Raw genomic sequence first — 12,997 nt, forward strand, 5'->3', positions numbered from 1 at the left:
TAGAGGATTTAAAGATATGCTAAAAACCCAACATAACGACTGAAACCTAAAAGTTGGATAGGTTTTTTAACACCCAGGCCACCCTATTCCCATCGAGCATTAATCAAACAGGTTCCCACCCAGCCAGGTTGACGTGTCCTTTTGGTATGTATTTATCATTAGCCTATATCCTCCTCCTCATCAAAGAAATAGACAAACCACCACACACGTTGAAGGACTTTTCAAAAACTATTTCTAAAGCAGGATAACTTTTATTCTCAAATCCAGCTGTTTAGGCCTATAATGTGGGGCGAGTTGCAATCGAAGACGTTGCAGACCCCCAAAAAAGTATTGGGATTCAACTTTTTTTCGTGAAAAGAGAGAATATAGGGGGAGAGAGAGAGAGAGAGTTAAGTGTGCAGATCGAGGGTACCACGCTGTAAAGTCCTCCTCCTTCCCAAAAAAGAAGAAACAACTTTTTTTCTCTGCCTCTCTCTCTCTCTCTAACCCGCCCCCCAGCTCCCCCCCCAGCCCCCCTCTCTCCCCTTCCGTCTTTTTCGCCCCCCTCCCCCCTCCTCCTCTCTCTCGTTCACACAGAGATGCTTGCAGCCTCTAGCCTCTCTAGTATGGCCACATCCCTAGGAGAGCACAGAGTCTAAACACGTGATGCGCTTTACTTATCAGGTTTAGAGAGAGAGAGAGGGAGGTAGAGAGAGCAGCAGCAGCAGCACTGCATGCGTTGGGAGTCCTACAACAGTGGGAGGAGGAAAAGAAGCGAATTAAGCCAAACTATTTTCCTCTCTCTCACCTCCATCCAGCAACAAGTCTCTTTTTTTTCCTCCTTCCTAATTCTCGTTAACATTCTCCCCTCCCGGGGATCGGATCGGTTCGTTTGAGGGGATTAATTAATGTGGAGATAAGCAGCAGCAACAGGAGGAGGAGAGGAGGAGTGAGTGAGAGAAGAGAAGAGAGGAGGAGGAGAGGAGACGACGAGAGAGGAGAGGAGAGAGGAGGAGACGAAACAAAGTTTGTCGGACTTTGCACATCCTTCAGAAGAGAGAAACGCCATTTTGATTCCTCCTCTCTCTCCGGAACAACTTTGCAGCTTCTCTTTTTTTTATCCTCCCAACATCACCATCGCCATCATCATCATTATAACTTCATCTGATCACCATCACCACCACCACCCTCCACCACCACACCGCGATGTCTCGGCGCAAGCAGCTCAACCCCAACAAAGTCAAGCGTAAGTCGCTTTGGGTTTTTTCCTCCTCTCCCCTTTTTAATTTATCTTACTTTTTTAAAACTTTTATTCGGTCTCTTATCTCATCCATGCCGCGTACTCGTCGATGTGTGCGACGTGACGCGCGTGGTGTGATGTGCGTGGCTGCTGTTGTCGCGATGGGAGTGGGACTTGTGGATACAAAGTTGCCTCAAACTGAAAAAAGTTGCGAGTTTTTCTGAAGCTAGAGATGTGTGTGTTGTGTGTGTGGAGGAGGTGAGTTTGTTTTAGCCGTCGCCGCGGCCCGGTCTGCTCTGCTCTGCGTGCTGATGCTGTGCTCATCAGTGTGTGCGGTGAGTGAGTGTCTCTCAAGCGGTGGAATTTGACCCCCTCTTCTCCTTCCTCATTCGCACATTAGCTTTTAAATGACGCTTTAAAAACCGAAAACGATGCGTTGCACCGCACAAAGTTGTCGTGTGTTTGTTTGTTTGTTTACCGGACGATTGTCGTTGGCATTCTCTGTAAAAGTTTGGTTTCCTAGAAACGTTGGGTTTCGTTCGCTCGATGATGAGGAAGGGAGACCTGTAATGTGGGATGGTTGCAGTTAAAAGTAGCCTAGAGACGTTAACTTTTTTAACACGTAACTTTTAACCGACATATATATTAAATGCCTCCCTTTCCAGGGGAAGGGGGGGGGGGGGGGGGGGGGTTATACACAGTAGACTACATTAGTGATTAATGTATTTATTTTAATGCATGTTTTATTTAATTTAATGTGTTTATTTTTAATGATGATGGATTGGAGTGGGAGGGGGGGTGGGGGGTCAAAGTCTAACCCGAGCATCCATATCTTCATCATATCTCAGGTTGCACTTTGATCACCGTCAGAGCCCTCGTTTCTCTAACCATGATGCCATGTGTTGTAGTTAAAGCTACAGTCCTGTGTATGTATGACCTTGGCTTGGCAGGAAGGGGAAAAACACACACAACACCAGAACTAAAGTTTAACTGAAGAAACTACAGCATGGTGTGGTGCGTGACCTGGGGGGGAGGAGAGGGGGGGGCGTATAATCATCTTCGGAGTGTGTTTGTGTCACTCAGTGTTGGGGGGGCTTTAATAGAAGTTGGAAGAAGAGTTTATTTTTTCCTCCTCCTCGACCGGTTGACGCCGCCTGTTGCATCCACTCCTCCCTCCCTCTCCCCCCCACCCTACCCCCCCCCCCCCCTCTCTCTGTCTCTCACTCACCAGCCATTGCTACAAACTGTTTCGACATCATCATCCCTCCATTTAAAAGCTTCTTATAACGTTTTGCTCGGCAAGCCTCTCTTCTTCACCCTCACATCCACCGGTCTTGACTTTTTAACACAGTGTGGGGGTTGATATAGAATGTTTTAGTGGTATAATTAGGCAGGGATGCTGCCGTGTGGGCTTTTTAGTTTATCGCATATAACCTTCTCTCTTATCGCTTGTTTGGGTCAATAATTGATAGGGCTAGTTTGTTGGCGTAACTTTGTCAAAGTTTCTTCAGCCTCATGGCGGAGAAGAGAGGTGATGCATTGATGGGTGTGTTTTTTTCCCCTTCTTTCTTCCCTTTCTGTCTCTGGGGGAACTGCAACGTAGCCGTATACTGCTTAGATAATGGTTGCTAGGCATTTTTTCCTCCCTCCCTCCCTTCCTCCCTCTCTCTCTGTCTCTGTCTATCTCTCCTCCCTCCGTGGGGTGTAACTTGTCATGCTGCTGTGTGTAGGAACTTTAAAAATAGTTTGCTGAACTTTTGAGGGATGCAACACGTTGATAGTTTTCGTACATGATTTGTTGTTATGATGGTTATTCTGCAGACAGCTGGTAAAGCGCTCGCCTGCCGATGGTGTTGTTCCTCTTTCCTTCATCTCCTTATGTCTGCTCCTCCTCGTCCCCTTTTCTCTCTCTGTCAACCTCTCCTCCTTTCCTCTCCTCTTGGAAAGGAGGCAGGAGGAGTTGAGATCCGGATGAGCAGTTCGCATTCCATTACGAAATTCTACACTGAAGCCGAGCTAGCGAGGCCCTCGGCGACAGGCGCAGATCTCTCACACACACACACACACACACACACACACACACACACACACACACACAAGAGGGGGGGTCATTAACTCGCCCTTCCACTCCACATTATAAGTGACAGCGGTTACTGATGGATGATAAATGATAAAGATGTATGGGGTTTTATGTGTGTGGGGCAGTTTAATCAAAGCATCAAAGTAGATGTGCGTGTGTGTGGATTCCTCATGTGATTTCCTCGGGTGAACTTGATGAAAGTTTTTTCCTTCCTTTTTGATGAATTCTCATCTTCCAGCGTGTGTGTGTGCGTGTGTGTGTGTGTGTGTGTGTGTGTGTGTGTGTGTGTGTGTGTGTGTGTGTGTGTGTGTGTGTGTGTGTGTGTGTGTGTGTGTGTGTGTGTGTGTGTGTGTGTGTGTGTGTGTGTGGTGTTTGTGTGGTGTTTGTGTGCGTGCTCTGACAGGGCGGCCGGGGCCCCCTTCGTGATGAGGATGTTGCTTCCTCATTGCACAACTAGATGTATTTGTATGGTTAGTTTGCAGTGGATACTTGGGATTAGTTCTGTACCGTTTTGTTTGTGTGGTGTTGGTTGTTTGTCGTGATAGTGTTGCATAGATTGTGACGCACACACACACAAAAAGGCTGTTTCATCCTCCATTGTTGCATGTGCTTTTGTGGGAATTGTGGCGCACACACACACACACACACACACACACACACACACACACACACACACACACACACACACACACTGCCTGCAGTCATGATCGTGTAAAGACATGACAGAGCCTGAACAGAGAGAAAAGCAAGGGGATGCATGGATGGAAAGAGGGAGGGATGCTTGTTTTACTTTACTTTACAGGTGATGAAACATAAAGAGCGAGTAAAACAAACTATCCCAAACTCAGGCCTGGTAGACACAGACCAGTGATCAGTTTACGCCCAGATTTAAAACAAACTACGTTTGCTAGCAAGCTTACATTTTTGGTTTAGGGGGTGAAAGATTAAATTGCATACCGGTATATTGTTGTTTTCACTCCTCCAAATAGCAGTTAAACTTAAACTTAATTTGTAATGTATTTAAAATGTAAAATGTTTTAACAACCATGCCTAATAAGATGAAAATTTGTAGCGTGTTTGTTAAAAGTAAGATTGTAATTGTGTGGTGTGTGTGTACGGGTGTGTGTGTGAGTGTTTGTATTCTACTGGGCCATGTGTTCACCATAGGGAAGCCGTTTGTAGCTGGATAATTAAAAGGTCTCTTCCTCCCTCAGAGACTATTGTCTCCATATTAGACCTCCTTTAAGTCCCCCTCCCCCCCTCCCTCTTATCATCTATCCATGTCTCACCCCATCATCCATCCCTATCACAATCATTCCTCTATCTAGGGGTGCCACAGTTATTAGATTAAATTATGACTATATATATACATATATATATCCACAAGTTTCCCCGGGGGTTTACTGGAGACTATCAGGACCAAACTTCCGGGTTTAACAGCAGACATACAAGCTCACGTCGCGTCGCAGATGCAACCCGTTGTGAGCTTCTAAATCGGCGGCGGAACCTCGATGCAGACGTTTGCGCAATGCAGCACTATGGGGCGTTGGAAACTCGTGGATATATATATATATATATATATATATATATATATATAAAAGATTGATAATCGACCATTACATTTCCCCATGTCATTATATGTGAAAAGTTAAAAAAAAAAAAAAAAGTGGACTAGATCTGCTATTTTCAAAACTTTTGCGTACCACCGGCATGTTATGAAGTATAAAATAATGCTTAAGTGGTCAATCTAAATTATAAATAACACACTTTTCTATTATTCAATTCATCGACAAAGTAATCAATAGAATAATTGCCTCAAAGATCATCGATAGGTGCAGCCCTACCTTGATCCCTCTTCATATATCCCTCCTTCCATCATCCATCTTTCCATCTTTCTCCTTCATCATCCCTCTATCCATCTCTCCTTTCACCATCCCTCTATCCCTCTGTCCATTGACTGTCATGTGATGGAATCATAATGGCCCACACTAGTTAACAACACCAACTCATGTCTTTCTACACACAGTAAACCCCTCAGCGTTAGTTTAACTCTGAGAGTGTGCAAATCTCATTTGAGACAGTTAGAGCTCCATTTGTGCACTCTTTGGAGTTGATGTAACACATGAGGATTTAACTGTGTACCAAATTCCATATACCGGTATATATATTATCAGGATTTTACAGCAAAAGCACAATGATTTCACTTTTTTGTGTGTGTTCTGCTTGTCACTAGAAGAGGTTAAGTTATAAAGCGTACCAAGAAATACTTTTCACACACAAGGACTCCGTTTTTTATTTATTTATGACGGTTCGGGTCATTGGCCTGCCGTTTCTCTTCCTCCCTCTTTTTCTGTGCATCCTTTTCCACCCCTCCTCCTCCTCTTCCAATCTTGTCTCTCTCCCTCCCTCCGCTTCTTTTCAATTAGCTTAGGTCACTAATCTGTTGATGCCATCTATTTAGGTAGCACAGCCAGTCAGTCGTTGCTTCCCTGTAAATGGATTTAAAATCACACCGAACCAAGGTGTCAGGAGTTTGGGTTCCAATACACCACATCCATATTCCATAATTGGCCAAAAAAATATAATCATGATAATTAATTATAATATAGGCCTAATACACTCATACATTGGAGTCAATGCCAAACTGATGCTAACTGTGATAGCTTCAAAACTAACATGCAGGTCAGGTCTAGCTAATTAGCTACATCATACCTGTAGCTCTAGACTAGAGCATCATTTATACTCGTGTGTGTGTGTGTGTGTGTGTGTGTGTGTGTGTGTGTGTGTGTGTGTGTGTGTGTGTGTGTGTGTGTGTGTGTGTGTGTGTGTGTGTGTGTGTGTGTGTGTGTGTGTGTGTGTGTGTGTGTGTGTGTGTGTGTGTGTGTGTGTGCGCGTGCGTGCGTGCGTGCAGCACACTGCTGTACCAGTAGTCCCTGGGACAAATGTCCCACACAGGCCACCGTACTCTTAACATTAAAGACATTCTGATACTGATCCTGTCCTGGTAATTGCTCACTGCGGTTTAGGAGCCCCCCCCACACACACGCACACACACACATGTATACACATGCATGCATGGACCCCCTTACAATATCAGCAGATGATTTGATGCCTGTTGGTTCTCTCTCTCTCTCTCTCTCTCTCTCTCTCTCTCTCTCTGCCCAGCCGCTATTTATAGACCCTCCTTTTATAGATAAGATTATGTTCTGTCCCCTGTGCGGGCTGGACAGGAGGAGGGCATGGGAGAAGAGAGAAGATTGGGTTAACGGTTCAAGAAAGGTGTGGGGAGGAGAGAGGAGGTGACAGTGAAGGTTTACAGCAGCAGGTACAGAGGAGCAGGAGGAGGGGGCAAAGGGGAAGTCAACAGACGGTTAAGTAAGAGATGCTGAGAAGTTAAGAGGGCTCTTACACGGAGACGAATTTCTTATTACCAGGTAGTTTTTAGTAGTAAAACGGCCATTTTGACACACGGAGACGCGTTTTTATGACCTAATCCGACACTTTTTTGAATTCGGGTCTGAAAGTGGAAAAGTGCGTTTTCGCATCAAATACGCAGCTGTGTAATAAAGGAAATCGGCGAGGGAGAGTGCGATGATGTCATAACACCCCCTCCCCTGCTCCTCCTCCCCTGCTCCATGAAGGGTCCAGCCCACTAGTTGCTCACACACACCACAACAACAACAACAACACTACAGTAGCAACACTACAGTAGCAATGGAGGTCGGAGTGTTAGCGTTCTTGTGCCAGCAGCTACAGTTTTTGCTACAACTTTTAAGCCAACAATTATTGCTCCAAGAGCGACACCGACTGCTCCAAGAAGAAGAACACCGACGAAAAGGACACTTGCGTCACCAACGATTTCTAAAATTTCTAGACATGACAAACCCACCCCGGAGAAGAACGAGAAAAGCAACGAGAAGGGAGTGTTGGGTGGTTCCAGGCAGGACCAGCGATTTCTGGGACAATTTTGTCAATGGTGTTGTTGGAGAACGTGAATGGAGGGTGAATTTCCGCATGTCCAGGGCCTCTCTCGTCGCCTTGTGCGAAGAACTACGACCGCATATCGAAAAGGAAACTACAAATATGCGGGCACCGATTGATCCACTGAAGAGGGTTGCAATGACTTTGTATTACCTGAACGATGAGGGAAGGATACTAAAGACGGCTAACTCCTTCGGCGTGTCCCGACCGACTGCATCGGTCATTATACGGGAGACCTGCAGAGCTATCGCCACACACCTAGGACCAAAGTACATCAAAAAACCATGTACTGAGCGCGAGGTGGAGGATCTGGTTGCTGGTTTCGAACGTGCGCATGGCATGCCGCAATGTTTGGGAGCTGTCGACGGCACCCACATAGACGTGCAGGCGCCTCGAGCCAACTCGACGGATTACATCAACAGGAAAAGCAGATATTCCCTTAATGTACAAGCCACCTGTGATTACAAGTACAGATTCATTGATGTTGTGGTAAAGTGGCCAGGGAGTGTGCATGATGCACGTGTTTTTGCCAATTCCCAGATAAACAAAGACTTGAAGAGTGGCAGGATTCCTGCTATGAAAAAACGGCTTGTGGAGCACGAGTTGCCTATACCAGTCTATCTTCTGGGTGATCCTGCCTACCCACTGCTGCCTTACCTGATGAAGGACTATGCACTAGGTGGTAGCTCACCTCGGGAGCAGTACTTTGGACTATCATTGTGTCGGGGACGTATGGTCATTGAGTGCGCTTTTGGTCAGCTCAAGGCAAAATTTGGCGCGCTACGAAGGGCTATGGACATAAACATGGATGACCTGCCCTATGTCATTTACTCCTGCTTTGTCCTCCACAATTTTTGTGTGGCCAACAAGGAGGCTACGGAGGAGGTCTCGTTGGCAGCCTTGGAAGCAGAACGGAACAGACAGCCTGCCACAGAGTGCAATCGTTATACTACTGATACCAATGAGGCCGAGGGCAAGAGAGTGAGGAGGGTTCTCGCTGAGTACCTTGACCCTTAAGGACTGAAAAGCTGAACTTCTTTTGTAATATACCACGCTGTTGCACGAGTACCTTTGAAGATGCTCTGAGCCTTTATGTCCTTCACGTCTTTTTTGTGTGGAAAATGTCTGAATATTTTTTATTTTGATTTGATATGTCTACATGCTCATTGCTCAAAATGTGTCACTTCACGCTGCATGTCAAGCTTGTAGATCTTCAATTTTTTATACTTTGATACTGTAGTATAATGGTCCAGGGATTTGATACTTTTGGAAAAGCTGCCAAAAAGTCATTCTTAAAAGTGAACCCATTTATGTATCTGTACAAAACGTGAAAATAAAGTACCACCTTGAACTTTGAACCTTGTTTTTTTATTTGTGTATAAAGTGCATAGAATGTACTCAGATGGCTAGATTGCAGTGTTGGGAAAAGTATATATATATATATATATATAATATATTTTATATATATATATATATATATATATTTTTTTTTTTGTTTTTGTTTTATATATATATATATATATAGGTAGCAAAACCACAATATAAATAATTTGACACTGTTGAAATGTTAAGAATAAAACATATCAAGCATTGGCATCAATATACTAAATGAATGAACCCAAACGGGTCCATTTGGTTCCATTTGTACTCTGTCAGTTAGTCTTGTAAGGGTCTATTATTATATCATGTTATAGGCTTTAGTTAATGTTTATCGTAAGAAAATAGTCCATAGATCATCTGATGCATGCATTGATGCTGGAATAAGCTGCTCTTCAAACCAGTGCAGCTAAACGTTCTCTTATTGATCAGTTATTGTGTTCATCGAAATCATGTAAGTCAGTGGTTCGCAAACTCATGCAGCCCCATTAGAGAAGATAAGCCAGGGACCCCCCATAAGAGAATATATTTTTAAGGCTCCAGGAGTGATTACCCAACCATTTTAATTTCAAAGATCCCCAATTATAACTACTCTCAATGGTAAAATTATTGATACAAATCTGCATTGATTAACTTGAGTAAAATTTGCAAAATAATATACATCTGTTATTTGTTGAAATACAATTACTTGAAAAAGGGCAGATCTACAAGTTGTTATTGATCAAATCAAACTTTATTTATCAATCACTTACAAAAAAAATGTCCAGAGTGCAGTGCACGTCAACAATATAACAAAAGCAAGAGGTAGTCAGTTTAAAATATATGTAGTCAGTTAAAATATACAAAAAATGTTACAATATAAAAATGTTACAATATACTACACACTCCAAAAAGTCCTGAGGTCTAGATGTAAAAAATAAGGCACCACAAATAACACGTGTGCAAAATAAACGCACTGCCACCTGAACTGTCTTTGACAGATGCACGTAAGAAAGAAAAATAATCAAATAAAAACAGTAAAATATACAATAAAGTGTCTGAGCATAGCAACAGGCGTAAGGACATTGGTTATTGTGCATGGTTATTGTGCATGAGAAAAAGGGGAAAAAAGGGTATAATGTGCTAATGTGTGTATTATACTACAATCTTGTGCAAAAGCAATGGGGAACGCTGTGAGGTGAAGCTGTGCTTCAAGCATCTTCAATTGCTTCGAATGGGGAGGGGGTTCGCCGCTGTGGGGTGATTTGGGCTGGTGCTGGTGGATGGGGGCTCATGAATGTTGGTGAGGGTGTATGGGATCTGGAGGGATGTGGGTCGCCGGCAAAGAATAATGAGCGCCTGTGGGGTGTAGCGTACTGGTCGGGGTACTGGTCAGGGTACTGGCCAGGGTACTGGCCAGGGTACTGGCCAGGCATGAACTGGGACTGTCCATATCCACTGCTGTTACCGTGCGGGTGTACAGTGCGAGGTTGGTCAATTAACCGCTTCATCAGGGCTAAAGTTTCCTGAATACTGCCCACTATAATGTCCATGGTTGCTGCACTGCGTCTGGATGCTTCCTCACTGCGTCTGTCTGCTGCTTCCTCGCTGCGCCTGGCTGAGTCCGCCATGAAGTCCAACATCTTCTGCTTCATTTTGAGGTCTTCAGCCATGAAATGTTCAGCTGGAAGACTTCTCCTCAACCTGTTGGTTCTGTGGCCGGTCAGCGATGCCTAGAAAATAAAAACAGAAAAATGTTATTACTTTTGTCATCCTGATCTTTGATTTAGCACACAAAAAGGAAGATGACTGTCTTGTCTCCTTCCTGTCTGTACTGTCTTTCTGAAACAATGCAAATTATAATCACAGATGACACCTGGAAAGGGGCTGCTTTTGTTTAACCTGGGTGTGGGGGAGGCACGCGTGGGGGGTGCAATGTGTATTCCATGCAGACACAGCTAGTTTTGCATAGAGAATACATTTGAACAGCTTACTAGAAATCAAAATCTAACTTGAAATCAATACAGAATTATTGCCAAGTATGAAACCATGTTATGTCTTATAGTAATCCATAAAACCATTACTTTTAATCATTTATATAACCTGCTTTTAAGCATGTCACCAGGCGATTATGGGAATATTGTGGGCTACACTTTTTGTACAAAACAGCTGATCTACAAGCTCACAGCATGTCGCATTGAGTTGAGCCTGTAGCCTGTAGTTGATAGATAGATACCTAATTATTGTCCCAAGGGGGAAAGTCAGTTGCCCAGAGGAAGCACGTTAGCTTTAAGGTTACACATGTTATTACCTGGAGCATATCCCTGCGATGATTTGTGCGGTTGGCCGTGTCATCAGCTGGCTGACTTTCGTTGGGTTCGTTTTGGGAGTGTGGTGAAGGTGGTCCCGTTGGAGATGATTCCAAGTCCTCCGTTTCGAACCCCTCGGCCATAGCGCTCGTGGCAGGCGATCCACCCCAAATCTCGGAACACAGTTCGAAATATAGGCACACCACACGCCCATGTCCACTCCTTTTCCCTGTGTCCACCGCACCCCTGAATTTCGTTCGGACGGCCTTTAGTTTGGCTGTTAACTTGTCCTTGTTGATGGCGCCGACTTCATGGGGAAATTTGTTGTTGTCAACAAACTGTGAATACCGCGCCTCAAAGTCCACCAATATGTCGTTGTATTTGGTCAGGCAGGACTCCCAGTCGACATTCTCCTGCAGTTTCTTCGTTTTATAATCTAGTGTAACATGAAGGAGTAGCTCTGACTCCTCGTCAGTCCACACAAATGTAGCCTTTTTACCAGCGCTCGCGGATGCTGCCATTCTTCTGGTGTTTACGTTGTGAATGAAAAGCTATCAGAGGAGACGGAAGAGAGAGGCAGGAAGTGAAGGAAGTCACTGGTTTGAGCGCATGCGCATTCTCTTCTTTTTACTGGTTTTCCAGTGCCACCTGTAGGCCGGGCATATGAACTACAGCATTTTGCATTACATGGTGCGTTCCGTGTAAATGCAGACAATATGAGCCAATGCGAGGTGTAAAGGCGATCTCATTTTGAAAACGATCCAAAATGAGATCGGCAGCGCCTCCGTGTAATAAGGCCTTAAGACAGCGGGAGAAAATGGAGGATGTGGGGAGGGAGGAGGAGGAGGTGTCTATTTTCCGATGGTTGAACAGTTAACTAAGGTGTTTAAAGCAGAGGAGGAGAGGGCAGAAGGAGTTGGGGGGGGGGGGGGGGGATGGTAGAAGTTTACTACTAAACAGGTGATGGTTGGCTACTTGCCAAAGTGGCAGGTAGAGTAAAATGCCAAACTTATTTTTATAATTAGTTGTACGACAAGTGTCAATACAATAGTGTCAATACAATAGACAATAGTCTACCTAAGACTTGCTAATAAAGTATTTAAAAAATAATCTCGCATTACAAAAAGCTTTCACGCGTCGCATCCTGATGCTTGTAGCTCAGCTATTAAGGTTGGTTACTTGCTGAAGTGGCCAGTATAGTCTAGAAGGCAACCCTTGAGCAACAAGTGGCCATCGTCAATTAGTGAGGAGGATGATGAGATGTTCACACATTCAAATTAACACCGTGCTTATCAAAGGTGTCACTGGGAAGGTGCTGCGACTCTCAAACTATGGACTGGGAGGGGGGTGGTGGGGAAAGGTAGAAGCAGAGAGAGAAAGACAAGACGGTCAGGCAGAGGTGTGTGTGCACGGGGGAGGGTGTTTTGAAGTCGTTAGCTTGGCCCCAAATGGTCTCTGTTTCTCACCTCCCACCCCACCCCCCATCCTCAGTACAAAGACACACACCACAGTGTCACCAGGAAGCTCCACTCTTACGGATGTACCTCAAATCACACTGCTGCAAAGTTCATTTCATGAAAACAAGGGTGTAAGAGGGTACTAGGGAGGAAAAGGGATGCGGTTTTTGAAACGGTAGTTTCTAGTTTTTCCATCCCGTGTGAGAGTATGAAAAGTAGTTGACTAAGCTAAAGGTAGCTGGCTAAGCTAACTCGACTTGCGGCCCGGTGGTGTGTTTGTGAGATTGATGAGAGGGAGAGAAGACGAGAGAGAGAGAGGAGAGAGGAATGAGGTTGAGCGCTTTTCAAATTCCTGACTCGGGAAAGCAACCTGAGCAACAGGCAAGCAGGAGGGGGAGGGGGGAGGAGAGGAGAGGAGACGGTAGGTCAATCCAAAATGGAAGCCTGGCTTTACTTCGTGTGTTATCATGGGTGCTGAGTAAGCGCTGAGTGTCACTGTGTCATCCCTGACTCGTCGTGACCTCATCTCCCATCTTTAACATGCTTGCACAGGTCTCTCTCGTCCTGCTTTAACCGCGGTTTGGGACGAACGGCA

The 12,997-nt window shown here is 44.8% G+C and overlaps 2 protein-coding genes across 5 annotated transcripts in view; one reads left to right on the plus strand and one right to left on the minus strand.

The window, feature by feature from the left end:
• The first annotated feature begins 982 nt into the window (after positions 1-982).
• LOC308306992 (ras-responsive element-binding protein 1-like) overlaps positions 983-12,997 on the plus strand; it is an 80,909-nt gene continuing 68,894 nt past the window's right edge. For 3 of the 4 annotated variants that reach the window (XM_080752052.1, XM_080752055.1, XM_080752054.1), the window contains exon 1: positions 983-1,225. The gene's annotated coding sequence lies outside the window, so the exon portion shown is untranslated. Of the gene's footprint in view, positions 1,226-1,476; positions 1,555-12,997 lie in introns of those variants that run through there. The other variant, XM_080752053.1, reaches the window with a different exon arrangement.
• LOC308306764 (uncharacterized protein) lies at positions 9,368-11,466 on the minus strand (the record flags this gene model as incomplete). Its single annotated transcript, XM_080751809.1, has 2 exons — positions 9,368-10,369; positions 10,948-11,466. The coding sequence occupies 2 exons, from the start codon at positions 11,464-11,466 to the stop codon at positions 9,848-9,850; spliced, it is 1,041 nt and encodes a 346-aa protein (XP_080607935.1). The 3' UTR covers positions 9,368-9,847.

The sequence above is a fragment of the Nannobrachium achirus genome, assembly GCF_963921795.1.
Source record: "Nannobrachium achirus genome assembly, chromosome: 21".
Classification (NCBI taxonomy): Eukaryota; Metazoa; Chordata; class Actinopteri; order Myctophiformes; family Myctophidae; genus Nannobrachium; species Nannobrachium achirus.